Source organism: Hemicordylus capensis, chromosome 17 (genome assembly GCF_027244095.1).
Source record: "Hemicordylus capensis ecotype Gifberg chromosome 17, rHemCap1.1.pri, whole genome shotgun sequence".
Taxonomy (NCBI): Eukaryota; Metazoa; Chordata; class Lepidosauria; order Squamata; family Cordylidae; genus Hemicordylus; species Hemicordylus capensis.
Genome location: NC_069673.1, coordinates 9,998,470 through 10,014,035, shown reverse-complemented (window position 1 = coordinate 10,014,035; position 15,566 = coordinate 9,998,470). Strand labels below are relative to the sequence as shown.

The following is a 15,566-nucleotide window of genomic DNA, read 5'->3' as shown; positions in this document are numbered from 1 at the left end:
ATGCCTCAATAGAAAATCATTAGAAACCTGTTAAGCGGCAGATGACAGGATAAATGCCTTCCGCAGCTAAAGGCAATATTTGCTTTGGACGTGAAAACCAAGACACACACACAGCGTTGTGAAACACTTAGCTGCACCCGGCATCTGGAGACATCTGTCTCGCCCCACCGCAGCGGCAGCGAAACTGGGCAGGGAAATGAGTCTAACAGGAGTCCTTCCAGGCTGACGGCATTCTTACCTGTAGGAATCATTTAGGCGAGCGTGCCTCTCGGCTGCCCGAGTGCGGATCTGCTCCCAGTTGGCAATCAGCTCCTCCCGCTTCACATGGATCTGAGAGGCATTGGGAGGGTGGGACTGCTGTAGCCTGTCTGCCTCCGAGCACAAGGCCTTCACCTGGAGGGAGAGAGAGGCCGTGAGTAGCAACAAGCTCAGCTTGGGCCAAGGGCAAAAGAATGTTGCCGCATTGCCTTTCTGACGACAGGTGTTATGACCCCTTTGAAACTCCGTTGGGACTGTGGTTTTTACCTCTTGTACCCTGAAATATGAGGCCCTGGTTTTAAATTATGCTGGCAAAGACTGAAATGGCAGACATCTGGAAATCTTCAGAATCGTTGCAGATTGAACAGATTCGGTCAGGGAACGCTCTTATGATATCTGAAACTGACAAGTTCACTGGACCAATGTGAGTCTGACTCAGTATAAGGCAGCTCTCTAGGAAAGCTGGTCCTGTGGTAGCAAGCATGACTTGTCCCCTTAGCTAAGCAGGGTCCACCCTGGTTGCATATGAATGGGAGTCTTGATGTGTGAGCACTGGAAGAGATTCCCTTTAGGGGATGGAGCCGCCACTCTGGGAAGAGCAGAAGGTTCCAAGTTCCCTCCCTGGCAGCATCTCCAAGATATGGCTGAGAGGGATTCTGCCTGCAACCTTGGTGAAGCTGCTGCCAGTCTGTGTAGACCAGGGCTGCTCAACTTTGGTCCTCCTGCAGATGCTGGCCTACAACTCCCATAATCCCAGGCTATTGGCCACCGTGGCTGGGGATTATGGGCGTTGTAGTCCTAGATTAGCTGGGGGGTAGGGTGGGGAAGGCAAAGTTGAGCAGGTCTGGTGTAGACAATACTGAGCTAGATGGACCAATGGTCTAACTTGGTTGAAGGCAACTTCCTATGTCCCTATGCCACCGAACAGCTCTCCAGATGAAACTTCTAGGTGCCCACCTTGTCTTCCAGAGCAGCCAGGTCCCGCTCCAAGCCTTCGTGTTTGCGCAGCAGAGCTTGCACGCTCGCAAGGTCTCTGCCGAAATCATCAGACGCCATCAGCTGCTCCTTCTCTTTAATCCAGCTTATAGTTTCATCCACGTCTCTGCAAGAAACAAATGTCCAACTTAATGCACGGGATTCGGGATGAGGGAAGCAGGCAAATGTCTCAGTCGACATTACGTTGCCCTCACAGATACGGCAGGGCTGTTCTCACTACAGTATGGGTACACACACAAAAGCCAAACTGAGAGCTCAAAATAAATCATCCCCTCAAGAGTGCAAGCAGGCCTTCCAAATGCAAGATGAGAAGGGGCCATCAGATTCCCTGGCAACTGTAGCCTCACGAGAACAAATTCCACTGGGGTCTTGGCCTGTCTATCCATGCTAAGAAGCATCTAGTAAGATGCTTGACATAACTCCCAGAATCCTTTGCTCCATTTCTCGGTATAAAGCATAAATTTTGTCCAACCATTTCTTAGTTGCATCCAGAGCAGACGGATTCAGACTCTGGCTTCAGAATCAAGCACCAAAGAGTATATACTGATTGATTATCTTAAGAACAATAAAAAGATGAAAAGAAATTTCCAAGGCAATTTCTCATTAAGAAGTTTACCAGAAATATTTTGGTGTAGTTATGCACATGCTTTTATATTTTTACAGATATACACACACTTTAAAATTTTTATGGCATTATATATATTACATACATATTTTTACAGTTTTACATATACGGTTTTATATTATTTTACAGAGCTTTAGTTTTATAAAACTGTTAAAAGGTGCCATTTACCTTCTCTATGAAGAATGCAAAACTACAAGAAAACTCTGTTTGCTTCTTCTGAAGGGCTACAAGGTACTTGGTGAGATAACTGCCTGTTGTGTCTGTCTTAGATAACTAGCGAACTGATTAGCCTCAGTGTTGTTCTATTATTGACTGAGAAGAAAAAATTATACCTGTTGTTATTACCAAAAGGATCCAAGGGAGAGATCATCTGTGCATTATTGCTGGGGGCAGATGAGCTAATGCAACCTCTCCCCACTTGAATGGAATGCTGGGAGAACTTGCACCAGCCAATCTTCTCCCTTATATACAGGTCACTGCTTTATGACATCCAAGGCTACTGCTCCAGATATGACTAGTTCTTCATTCCCACGGGGGTTGGCACAAAGGTCATACCACTCCGGGAAGGCTCACAGCTCAGGGGTGTAGTTTGGCATGCAGAAGGCCCCAGGCTCACTATCCAGCATCACCAGTTTAAATGATCTCGGAGGGCAGAGCTGGGAAAGACCTTTGCCGCCGATCTTCAAGAGCCTCTGCCAGCCAGTGAAGGCTGGACCAGGAGAAATGGAGCAACGGGCAGTACGTGCCCAGGTTCTGTGGACAGGCCGTCGCTCGGCAGTCCCATGCTGCATGCAAGAGATTCTAGGGTCCAGCCTCAACATCTCTAGTGAAAGGATTCGGGGTAACAGGATTTGCCAGAGACTTGAAGAGCTGCCGCCAGGCAGAGGAGCCAACCCCCGGCTAGAGAGACAGAGGTCCTAACTTGCTATAAGACAGCTTCGTATGTTCACATTTCAATGCGGGGGAGCTCACGGCCAAACGATCCCTTCCAATAAACATGGACGTGGCTGACAAAGTCGGCCAAGTCTGTACCTGTTAAAACGCTGCACCTCGGCGGCTCCAAAGAGCTTCCCTTGTCTCTGGAGAGCCAGCCCCTTCAGACGCTGCCAGCTTGCGTTGACTTCATCTTGTTTAGACTTGATCAGCTCTTCTTCGGGATGCTGCTCCTAGAAAGGGGAGAAAGCCTTTTGGCGAATCGGCACTGAACAGAGGCATCCCCGCTTTCCGAGGGCATTCTCGGGGAGTGCTTTCCATTCTCTTCCAAACCGCCCGCCCCAACTGCTCCTTGTACCAGTGGCGAGTCATATTATTTTCATATTATTCCAAGCTCCCCTTAAGTGCACTGCCATAAATGTGTCCAGGGACTGCTCACCACCGTGGGATGAGGCTTTCGGAGATGTCAAGGACAGCAACCAAACTGTTTTGCTGAGAAACATGGACCATATTTACTCAAATAGAAGACGACTCTGAATTTGACACACACACACCCCACCCGCAAATGTCGAACATCAAAAAACTTGGAAAAAGCCTAGTTGTTGATTCAGGTAAATACGGTACGTCTCGTCTTGTCCTTGGTCCAAAAGAAAAAGGAGTAAGTGGGCGTGGACCTACAGGATATTTTTTTTAAGCTCTTGGAGGAAGGATGCAAGCAAAATAAGCTTGTGAAATAGTTGGTTAGCCCACTGATTCCAAATACTGATGTCCAGGACAATGAATGCTCCAGGAACAGCAGAAGGTCCCAAGTTCCCTCCCTGGCATCTCCAAGACAGATTCCTGCCTGCAGCCTTGGAGAAGCCGCTGCCAGTCTGTGCAGACAATATTGAGCTAGATGGACCAATGGTCTGACTCGGTGTAAGGCAGCTTCCTATGTTCCTATGAATGGGAAGCACCTATGAAGAACATCAGAAGAGCCCTGCCAGATGAGACCAAAGGGCCATCAAGCCCAGAATCCCACCTCCCATAGTGACCACCCAGACACCTCTAGGAAGCCCCCCCAGGCAGGAGATGAAGGAACACACCCCTCCCCTGCCACTGGTATTCAGGGGCATCCTGCGGCTGAACCTGGAGGTAGCATATAGACATCTTGACCATTAGCCATTCACAGGCTTGGCCTCCATGAATTTGCCCTCCGTTTCCCCTTTTAAAGCCATTTAAGAACTGGATTTATAATTCAGGGATTACTCTGAATGGGAAGGAGGGGACGGGCACTCTGCCCCCTGACCAAAGGTGGCACCAACTGGAATGAGGGGAGACTGAGGGGGAATGAGAGACAGCATAGCATAGTGGTTACAGTGTTTGGACTAGGACTGGGAAGCCCAGAATTCAAATTCCTATTCAACCACGAAACTCACTGGGTGACTCTGGGCCAGTCGTGTATCTCTCAGCCTAACCTACCTCACAGGTTTGTCGTGAGAATAAACATAACCATGTACTGGGCTCCTTGGAGGAAGAGCAAGAAATAAATGCAAACATAAATAAAATAATGTTGCTGAAAATGTACCACATGGGAGTCACGCAGGGAGTTCAGAAAGTAGTTTTAAGCTGCCACTGTTCAGAGTTTGTTTAATTGCCTGCATGATAACCCCGTTAAGTCAGCTGCAAAATAATTTTGCTGGTGAAGATCTTTAAGTGTTGGAAGAACTAAAAGTTCCTTGAATTTAGCCATGTGTGTGATATTTGAAGGTATTAATGTTTTATGTAATTTATGTATTTACTGCTGTTGTTGTTTCTTTTGCTTTATGTATTTATGCTGGCCTTGGGCCAAAATAAACAAATACATCCAAAATTTCCTCCCTTGGACCAAACAAATGCTCAAAGAGCGCCTGCTGTTTCAAGAGCACTGATCCTGGGGAGGAGAGCTGGTCTTGTGATAGCAAGCTTGAACTGTCCCCTTTGCTAAGCAGGGTCTGCCTTGGTTTGCATTTGGATGGAGACTACATGTGAGTGCTGGAAGATATTCCCCATTGAGGACAGGGCCAGAGCTCAGGGGAAGAGCATCTGCTTGCATGCAGAAGGACCCAGCCAGGTTCATTCCTTGGCAGCATCTCCAGGTAGGGCTGGGAAAGACACCTGCTTGAAAGCTTGGACAGCTGCTGCCAGTCAGTGTAGACAATACTGAGCTGGATGGACCAAGGGTCTGACTCAGCAGAAGGCCGCTTCCGATGTCCCTATATTCCTAGCCTGGTTGTTTCCAAGTGTTCCACCCTCCTCCTCCTCTCTTGCATGCAGCACCATTCAGCATCTGTATAACTTGCTATTATTAGCTCCTTCCCTATTAAAGGTCCCTTCAAGGTTCCAGAAGTGAGAGACGAAGGGGGGGGGGAACCCCACACTTTCCCCCAACTGCACTCAGCTACTTCTCCTCCCCAACTCCCACCCCCTCCAGTCTATCCCTGAGACCATCACCTTGAAAGGAACAAGGGTCAGGGGTCAGACCCATTCCCCCCAAAGCTAGGCCTGCCTGTTGACCGGAATCCTCCTCTCTGCTAAACCAGGCAACCAACCGCTCGCCCTTTCTGGACGCATCTCGCAATTAGCTTGAAAACGGAGAAACGGTAGAGGCAGACACTGCTCCCACCGCCCCTCCCAAGACGGCATCTGGGGGCCACTGCTTACTGTTGGGAGTCTTCTTGGCTGTCTATAAATAAGAGAAGCTGGCGTGGATCAAGCTATGTGGTCAGTGGGTGATCACCTGCTGCTGCGTGGGACCCCTTTCCTTAGGTGTGGGAAATAACTTTAGGCTGAGGCAGCACTGCCGATCTCAGCAACGTGATGTTAGCAGTGTTCCATAGACTCATCTGTCGATTTAGCCTCAGCCTACGACCTCTGAGCTGTCTCCCTGAGCGGAGTAGGCACTGCGTAGGCATACTAACAGAGCAAAGAGCCACCTTTTCAAAGTGGAGATGCTCTTGTATTTTGCAGGGGGAGAGCGACTGCCCCTATCCGTCCCCAGCACAGCATCCCTCCAGTGGCTGTTGCTTATCTTATGCTTCTTTTTTAGATTGTGAGCCCTTTGGGGGACAGGGAGCCATTTTGTTTATTTATATATCTATGTCAACCGCTTTGGGAACTTCGGCTGAAAAGCGGCATATATCTATATATTCGTCGTCTCAGTATACTTTGTGTTTCAGTCTGATTTAGTGATGCTAAAGGCCTCCATTTGTAGCTCATGATTAGTGACCGGTGCATGTGTATAATAACCAGGGCACATAAGAGGGCACAGAATACCATACATTCTTCAGGTCCTTTGGTCCTTTTGGGTAACCAGTTAAAATCAGGGTGGGAGGGGGAACAAGACCCTGAAAGGGAGATGAGGAACACGCTCTTACCAAAGGCCCCCTCTCCACCACCAGGCCATCAGCTGTGTCTGGAATGGGCTCCTGGCTTTTGGCAGTGCAGAGGAGGAACATCAAAGATCACGCCAGTGATGAAGAATCCAACCTGCTTCTATTGCTTCATTTAGACCCTACTTTTCAGCCAGGTCAGGCTCCCAAAGTGGCTTGCGATGTACAACACCACCCCAAAGGTGCAATATATTAGTCTGGGGATTCTCCAACCTGGGTGCCGCCAGATGGGGCCGTAGCTAGAGGCAGAGCATCTGCTCGGCATGCAGAAGGTTCCAGGTTCAATCCCGGGCAGCATCTTCAGGTAGGGCTGGGGGGGAGAGGCCTGCCTGAAAGCTTAGCAAGCCACTGCCAGTCTCTGTAGACCAGGGATTCTCAACGTTGGGTCCCCAGAAGTCATTGGACTTCAACTCCCAGAATCCCCAACCAAGGCCCCTGGGGCTGGGGATTATGGGAACTGAAGTCCAATAACATCTGGGGACCCAACGCTGAGAATCCCTGGTGTAGACAATACTGAGCTAGTGGACCTCCAAGGGTCCACTACTGGGTCTGGCTCTAAAGGTCTAGCTCCAATACTGAGCTAGATGGACCAAGGGTCTGGCTCGATGTCCTTAGATGTTGCTGGACTACAGCTCCTATCATCCACAGCAACATTGGAGGATGGGAGCCGCAGTCCAACATCATCTGGGCACCCACGTTTGAGAACCCCAGTCTTTAGGTGGAAGTATTTATGCGCGCCCAGCTGCAGAGAAGCAGCCCTTCCATTGCTCTGAGGAGTCTCCTATCGGCATAGCCCTGCTGCTGGAGTCTGTTCGCAACCTACACTTTGGCATGCAAGCTTCACACCCAGTGATTATGGGCAAACGCAGCTTAGAGGCACTTCCCTGAAACGAGATGCAACAAGCACAAGGACCTTTGGGCCACCAGTGTGGTTACCTGGATCAGCTTGCCGGCAAACTGGTTCACTTCGTTCACCCGCTCTTCGTGGGCTGCCAGGTCCGTCTGGAACTCCTCAAATTTCTTCTGCAAAACCTCCACGTGCTCCAGGTCCAAGCCGAGCTCTTCAGAGGTCACGATTGCCTCCTAGCAAGCAGAAGAAGACCTGTTCTAGCACACACCGGAGACTGAGAGATTACTGGGAGGGGGGCAGCGGCACCGATCAAAGCAACCTCATTCTTTGAGTATGAACAGGCTCAAGATAAAACTGGCATGACTTCACTTTCATGAAAAATATCCTCTAGACCAGGGATTCTCAACGTTGGGTCCCCAGATGTTATTGGACTTCAGCTCCCATAATCCCCAACCAAAGGCCACTGGGACTGGGGATTATGGGATCTGAAGTCCAATAACATCTGGGGACCCAAACTTGAGAACCCCTGCTTTAGACACTCAAACCTGAAGGCTAATCTGTAGTCCAAAACTTGCCTTCAAATATTTCAAACCCTAGTTAAGCCAATAAGAGGCTATTGTCTTATCACCCTCATTCTCCTGTGGGGCTGACGTAAAGGTAAAGTGTGCCGTCAAGTCGATTTTGACTCCTGGCACCCACAGAGCCCTGTGGTTTTCTTTGGTAGACTACAAGAGGGGTTGACCATTGCCTCCTCCCGCCCAGTGTGAGATGATGCCTTTCAGCATCTTCCTGTATCGCTGCTGTCTGATAGAGGTGTTTCCCACAGACTGGGAAACAGACCAGCAGGGATTCGATCCGGCAACCTTCTGCTTGTTAGTCAAGCATTTCCCCACTGCGCCACTTAAGGTGACAGTACTGACGTAGGAACTCACTATTCAAAATTTGCATTGTAGTCCTTCAGGGCAATGAAAAACTTTCAACTGTCAGGGCATAAGACGGGGAGGAAAAGCTAAATCTCTGGCTGCCCAGAGACATAAGTTTGGGCAGGGTAGAAATTTGATTAAATAAATAAATAAATAAATGGGTGGGTTGTGGCATCTAAGGTTTGAACCACGATTCATAGGGCTATTTACTGAAAGTATCAAGACAGACCTTTGCCAGCAGCGGGCAAAATGTGTTCCGGACACAGCTGAACTCTCCCCCATGAGAAGGCTTCCGATGATCTACACTGCGGTTTCTCTACACTGAAAAATGTACAAGCCGCTTTCCTGCTGTACAGAGCAGCTTAAGGGCAGTAACAGACATGGTGGCCGGTGCTCCACACAAATGGTAGGATGCTTGCAAAACTGCTCCGTGCTCTCGCCACCAACCCTCTCTCTTCCTGCAGATTCTTTCCCAGCACAAAGGTAGAGAGCTTAAGAGAGAAGCGAGTCTCCTCTCATCTGCACTGGGAGAAGAGGGTACAAAGCAAGGGAGCTCTCTTCTACTGCTCAGAAAGGAGACCTCTGGCGAGGAGATCTGTGCGGCGCCGGGTGTCTTGCATGTCTGAGGGCTGGGGGCACACATCACTGGTGAGCTGGCAAGTGGATTTGTAGAAGCCTGATCAAAACCGCCTGTCAAGGTCCCGATTCTCATTCCTGTCCAAATACCTTTGTCCATTTTGGTTTTTCCTTCTGCCCCAACCCCAGTTGCCCATTAAGGCTAACGTGATCCACAGAATACCTCAGCGACCGTGGCATAATTATCTCTCAGTGCTGCTCTCAATGGAGACAGTGCCACTGTGCCATCTCAGACAATGCCCAGCGCTGCTTTGCCACATCCAAGCCCAGGCCTCCTCAAGGCAACAGGATACGGAAGCGTCATATTATACCAGCAAGCAGCCCCTTGGGCATGGGGGCAGATTACCTTGTCATTGATCCAGTCCAACACGTCTTCGCATTCTCGTAAATACTGCACGAGTTTCTGGGCCTGCAGGAGCTTCACGCCCTTATCTCGCATCTTCTCCAGCAGCTGCTCCCAGAGCCGGTGAAGTTCCTGCAGTCGAGTCTGGATTTGGGGGAAGGGGGGAACGCAACAGATGGCTAAGTGGGGCATATTCAGCAATGCAACATTATAGGGGGCGGCGGGGTGTGTGTTTCTAAGCGATGGGAAAGCGACAGAAACTTCAAACTGATTTCTAAAAAGCTAACCAATGCAATCTGGAGTTGAGCTCCTAGGAGCCATCGGCAGGGGAGTGGGGAGAGAGAGTGAGAGTGAGAGTGAGTGAGTTGTTTTGGGCGCTGTACAAGTCTACCAAATAAGAACAGCCCTGCTGGATCAGGCCCAAGGAGGCCCATCTAGTCCAGCATCCTGTTTCCTACAGTGGCCCATCAGATGCCTCTGGGTAGCCCACAGGCGAGAGGTATGTGCATGCTCTCTCTCCTGCTGTGGCTGCCCTGCAACTGGTATTGAAAGGCATCAGGTCTCTGAGGCTGGAGGTGGCCCACAGCCACCAGACTGGTGATAGATAAATAACAAACTATCCATAACTGGCTTCAGTTATTGCCAGATCAACAACGAGCGCGGTTGGGAACGGTCACTGATCGACATACTGTGGGAAATTGCTCAGAGTAGTCCCATTAACATCCATGGGACTACTCTGAGTAACTTTCCCAAATATGTCAGCCACTGTTCTTACTTTCTTGTACATCTATCAGTCTTGAAAATGCCACAAGACTTTTCTTTCTCCATGTTTTCACAGACATATACTGACACTGGCTACGCTTCTGGAACTTTTCCTTACCTTGTATACATTTGTGCTTTGCCCAGAAATGGCAAACATTTCCTTTAGAACATAGGAAACTGCCATATACTGAGTCAGACCCTTGGTCTATCTAGCTCAGTATTGTCTTCACAGACTGGCAGCAGCTTCTCCAAGGCTGCAGGCAGGAGTCTCTCTCAGCCCTATCTTGGAGATGCTGCCAGGGAGAGAACTTGAAACTTTCTGCTCTTCCCACAGCGGCTTCATCCCCTGAGGGGAAGATCTCGCAGTGCTCACACATCAAGTCTCCCGTTCAGATGCAACCAGGGCAGACCCTGCTTAGCTATGGGGACAAGTCGTCCTTGCTACCACAAGACCAGCTCTCAAAGCCTTGTGGTGGAGGGCGCTGTCAATAGACATTTCCCCCCTCTGTACCAATAGTTGTGCCAGCTGGGGATAACACTTTGTGCCTTGAGTAAAGCCCACGAAAGCTTACGCCACAACAAACCCTTTAGCCTTTGAAAGGATAATTGAATCCTTTCTTCTTTTTTTGGCCATAGGCATGACTACCCCTCTGGAATTTGCCCCTGAATGACAGTCTTCCATTCAAACCGAGTCCGTAAAAGAACCCACGGGAAAACTGCTATGGACTCAGGCATGTCGGAAGCCTCTCTCAAGCAGCTGTGGCGGAGACATTTGGGCGGCAGGCTTAAAGCTCCCAAACTGTGCTCAAATCGTGGTTCGTGCACATGCCTAATCTGCTCTGGATGCAGGCAGCTCTCCAGCCCTCCGTGGAGGCGCAAGGAATCGAACCTGGGACCTTCTGCATGCAAACATGGGCACTCTGTCACAGAGGATGGGGCTGTAGCTCAGCGGAAGAGCATCTGCTGCGCATGCAGAAGGTCCCAGGTTCAATCCCTGGCGGCACCTCCAGGCCGGGCTGCGAGAGGCTCCTGCCGGAAACCTTGGAGCACCGCTGCCAGTCCGTGCAGGCAATACAGAACTAACAGACCAATGGTCTGACTCAGTAGAAGGCTGCTTCCTGGGTTCCTAAGCTATGGTTCCTTGTGTTTTTGGTTGCTGAATCTGTAGTTAAAATTAAAAGTGTTACGCTGGTAGGAAAGATTTCTAAAAAATGAGAACAGTTCCCGGAACAATTCTTTCCGCTGGCTTCCGCCTGGGACTATCAATGGCAGCCTAGAGTTACAAGGAAGCTAGAAGAGCCGGTTCGCTCTGCTTGCCCTTGACGGCTGCCGGGCTGAGACACAAGAAACCCTCACTCCTGCCCTTGCTAGCAAACGGCACGACTGCAACATTCAAAATGCAAGCTGCGCCTACATAGTGGCATTTTTGGCGTCAGACTATTTGAACATGATCAAACAGGCAACAGTGTATTGGGAACTGAGAGGTGTGTCAAGCCTGCTTACCACTGCTCTTTTTCTCCCACAACCTTAAAAGACAGAAAAAGTGCTTAGCCCAGGACTGCCCCTGCTAATGGGGCAAGGAGGCACCAATTCCCTGTATTTAAGCCGGGGGGAGCAGCTGGCCCTGTCCAACCCCAGCACAGCATCCCTCCAGGGGCTGTTGCTGGTGTCTCTCTGAGGTTTCTTTTTCAGATTGTTAGCCCGGTGGGGACAGGGATCCATCTGTATTTATTATTTCGCTATGTAAACTGCTTTGGAAACTTTTGTTGAAAAGCAGTATATAAATATTTGTCGTAGTAGTAGAACTCTTCAGCAAGCGTCAGAAACACATGGGGATTTGAACCGGAATCTCATGAGTAAAACCCTGCCACTCTTCTGCACTCCATCCCCCTGGCTCTTTGATATATCTATATCTTTATCTATCTATCCTTAAAGCAATCTTCAGAATTCAAGCACCTGAAACAGTGAAACATCTGACACAAATGGAAGATTTAAAAAAAAAAAAAAACAACCTCAAACAGAAACCTCACAAACAGAACATCTAGCTTTGTAGGATATTGTTAGATGAGCTGATTTAACAATCAGGTTTTTGGTAACAGTTTGTTTTATCCGGTTACAAATCAACCCAAGCTCGAGGAGAGCGAAAGGTTACTGTATTTACCTGAATCCAAGACTAGGTTTTCTGCAAGTTCTTTGATGTTAAAGGGGGGGCGGGCGGTTTAAATTCAGAGTCCTTTCCCTTTAGGATAAATACAGGTATAAACTGCATTTAATCTGTATTTTTAAAGGGGGCGTCTTAAATGCAGAGTCGTCTTCTATTTGGGTAAATACAGTACTGATGTTTGATACAGTCACACTCTGGAACTGACTCCAGTCTGAACCAAATTATTAGAAGTCTCTAGAAATCCAAATGGTAAGAATAAGAAGAGAGTAGGAAGGGGAATTTTGAAAACACACACACACACCCAAGCACACACTTGCAAAAGAGGGCAATACTGGCTCCACCCAACACTCGTGATACTGTGATCATCAATAAAGGCAACTTGAAAATCAAGGTGAAGAGGTTGGTGGGGAAAAATCTCGTGGGCACATGCTCATTAAAAAGGCATAACTGACTCCACTGTGGGTTTTTAAAACAGGGAAAAGAAAAGAGTTCACACCGCTTGAGATTCTAACATTCCCAGGGCAGATCTACACGTTTCAAGACGTTTGGGGCCACTTTCTAAAGTAGCATCCATGTACTGAACTCTCTCTCCCTCTGTAACCAACTTACCCCATGCCCTGATGCCATCACACACTTTTATTCATCCCTACCAGCAGCAGATGGTGTAGAGCAGGGCTGCACTATTTTGGCCCTCCTACAGATGTCGGACCACAACCCTCATAATCCATGGCTGCTGATGCTCGTGGCTGGGGATGATGGGAGTTGTAGTCTACAAACGGCAGGAGGGCTGAAATTGTGCAGGGCTGGTGTGGAGCGAAGGCTGTAGGAAAGGCACATGGTGACATCAGGACACCAGCCAGTGTGAGTGGTTTTTCTTACAGAGGAGGAGAACTCAGACGGGGTGCTGTTATCAGAAGCCACCTTGAGTTTCTTGTAACATGCAACTCCACCCTCCAGATGGAAAGCATCAACAAAGGGGTGGGAAGAGGCATTCAAAGAAAGCAGAGACATGAACACCAACACAGCCAACAAGCCACCTACTCGTATGTGGGCCCCAACATGGGTAGTAGTGACTATTGGGCGCTGTGCGGTCCTGTATGGCGTGAAAGACTGAACCATCAACACACAGGTTATTACCATTGCGAAGAACACAAAGCAGTACTAACATCCACTAGAAGGGGTCCAAGGTTATCATATAGTTATTTTTTTTATTTAGTTGGCATATTTCTTTACTGCCCCAAACTTGCATGTCTGGGGGCGGTTTAAATCAATTTTTGAGGAAGCTGCTACCTTTGGCTCCGCTCACTAGTCAGCCACGATTTGTGGCTGGCACCAACCCACTCTCTTCCTCCAGATCGCAGGTCTTCTGTCATTTGCACGGGGATATGGAGACCGTAAGTAACAGGGGGAGCCCTCTCCGACCACTTGGAAAGGGTCTCTGTAGTTTCTGGCCTTCTCAAAAATGGCTATGGAAAAGAGACCTCTGGGGGGGAGAGTTGTGTGGCAGTGGGTGTCCTGCTCGCCAGGGGATTGGAGGTACTCACCACTGGCGAGCTGGCAAGTGGATTTGTTGCTGTATTGTTAGGACGCTAGGCATTTTTTCAAGGCTGCAACCCTCAAAGCCGTTTATATGAAGAAAGCCAAAGGATGCCATTGAAGACTGTGGCTGGGTTTGGCTCGAAAGGGGGAAACCACGCTCTCCCACTACGAGGGCAAACCTCAGAAATACACATGCAAAAACTGTGGTTAACTGACAAGAGTTCGAAGACAGCAGGATTGGAGCCTGGCTTAATTCTAGTCTGCTAAGAAAGCACATTGGCATGTAATGTGGCTTGATCTTCTAGTGAAAGCAGAAGCTTTCACTTTCTTTCTCTTGCATGCACAAGAGCCGGGAAGGGGGGGCATGAGTCAGCAGTGGCCCAAGGCTTATTTCCCTAGCAAGAAGCCATGGTTTCCCAGTTGGAGCTGCTCCAGAGTGAGCAACCTGTGAACTGCAGCCTTAAACTGCCCCTCTGAAAAAGCAGATATTCTTTTCTCTATGGAGGGTAGATGTCTCCTTCATAGTTAGAAGAGCCACAAACCTGTAGAATTTTCCTAGGCTGCACTGGGCACAAGGATCAGGGTTTGCCTTGTGGTTTATATTACACAGATAATACAGCAAAACCGGCTTTTTGTGCATCTGATGACGCGAACAATTGTTACGCTCTAGCATGCCCATTTCTCCTTTGTTCCAGGGACTTCTCTTGCAATCTAATGGCTTGGCAGCACATCCATAAAACTAGCCGTAACTCCCTATAATGAACCGCTGCAGAACAGTGAGGCAAATATGTTGCCAATAAAGATCAACTCTGATTACTACTCTGGGCCCAGCATCCATAACAGCCCAGCTGGATCCGGCCCAAGGCCCATCTAGTCCAGCATCCTGTTTCACACAGTGGCCCACCAGATGCCTCTGTTGTTCCCCTGCAACCGGGATTCAGCGGCATCTTGCCACTGAGGCTGGAGGTGGCCCATAGACAGCAGACTAGTAGCCCTTGATAGACCTGTCCTCCATGCATTTGTCTAAGCCCCTTTTAAAGCCACAGGGGCTGGTGGCTGTCACCACATCTCTTTAGTAGTGGAGTACATCCTTGAGACTTTATTTGCCACATCCTGAAGCCTCAAGGCGGCCAACGATAGATTGTTAAAGATGCAAACTATTAAAATTCAGTACAGCACTAAAAAAACTAAGGGCGTGGGGTGGGGTGGGGGAGATCAGTCCCCTCCTTATCTAGCTCTAGGCTCCAACCCAGTCCGGGTTCATACAAATCTTCTGAAAGATTTTCATGTCCACACTTTGCCAAGTCTCCAAAGGAGGAGGGGATTTCCACTAGCTGTAGGCCGACAGTGAAGAGTTCTCCTTAGGCCCTTGATGATCAAACACACATTAATGACGCCGGTGCACATACTGTGCGGAGATGCATCACTGTGAGGTCTACGCAGCATGCCCAAACTGCTGCGGAGCCCGGCGGTTTCCTTCGCGCCCCACGCTGCGCAATCACAGGTGTGACTCTACTTCCAAGGGGAATCCTTTCCCAAGTGCAAGCGGGCAATGCTGAATGCGAACGGAACAGCCCAGCTCCGCAGCTGGGCAGCTCTCTGACTGCCCACTACCTTTGCACAGTTCGGTGAGCCACTATTATTCAAAGCATGGTCGAAGAACAAGGGCCGCTGACCAACTCAAGAAAATCGGAGCCAATTAACCGTATGTGTTTTAATGGAGAAAACTGGCAAAAAACTCGCAGGAGAATCTATAGTTCTGGAGGGGAGGGGAGGGGAGGGGAAGAAACGCTGACAATGCCTCAGGCGGATCTCCAGTTATGATCTCTTGAGTGGGGGCACATTAATTCTTGAACGTGTGAGGAATTTTCGCCAGAACACCTGATCACACGGATCGGTGGTCCTTAAGCCTGTTTCTAAAGTGGCTGAATAACAGTCCCTTACTGGTTTGATCCCACAGACGTGAAATCACTCCAGCTTTTGTGCCACACTCTGGAGGGTTCACACACAGCGTGCGGAACAGACTGCGGAACGGACTTGCAATCTCAGCTACCCAGTTGCCCATGACTGTATGAATCCACACCAAGACAGGGATCTTGGTTCAGGCAGGGCCTCAAACCGAGACGT

The 15,566-nt window shown here is 49.1% G+C and overlaps 1 protein-coding gene and 1 non-coding gene across 8 annotated transcripts in view; one reads left to right on the top strand and one right to left on the bottom strand.

The window, feature by feature from the left end:
- SPTAN1 (spectrin alpha, non-erythrocytic 1) overlaps positions 1-15,566 on the bottom strand; it is a 97,418-nt gene that overhangs the window by 65,795 nt on the left and 16,057 nt on the right. For all 7 annotated transcript variants that reach the window (XM_053282664.1, XM_053282667.1, XM_053282665.1 and 4 more), the window contains exons 4-8: positions 8,978-9,118; positions 7,159-7,305; positions 2,912-3,045; positions 1,216-1,360; positions 239-393 (exon numbers count right to left, since the gene is read on the bottom strand). In XM_053282664.1, the coding sequence (XP_053138639.1) occupies positions 239-393; positions 1,216-1,360; positions 2,912-3,045; positions 7,159-7,305; positions 8,978-9,118 (722 nt within the window). The remainder of the gene's footprint in view (positions 1-238; positions 394-1,215; positions 1,361-2,911; positions 3,046-7,158; positions 7,306-8,977; positions 9,119-15,566) is intronic.
- Positions 10,671-10,742, top strand: TRNAA-CGC (transfer RNA alanine (anticodon CGC)). The gene has a single exon. It is a non-coding gene; the product is annotated as a tRNA-Ala (tRNA).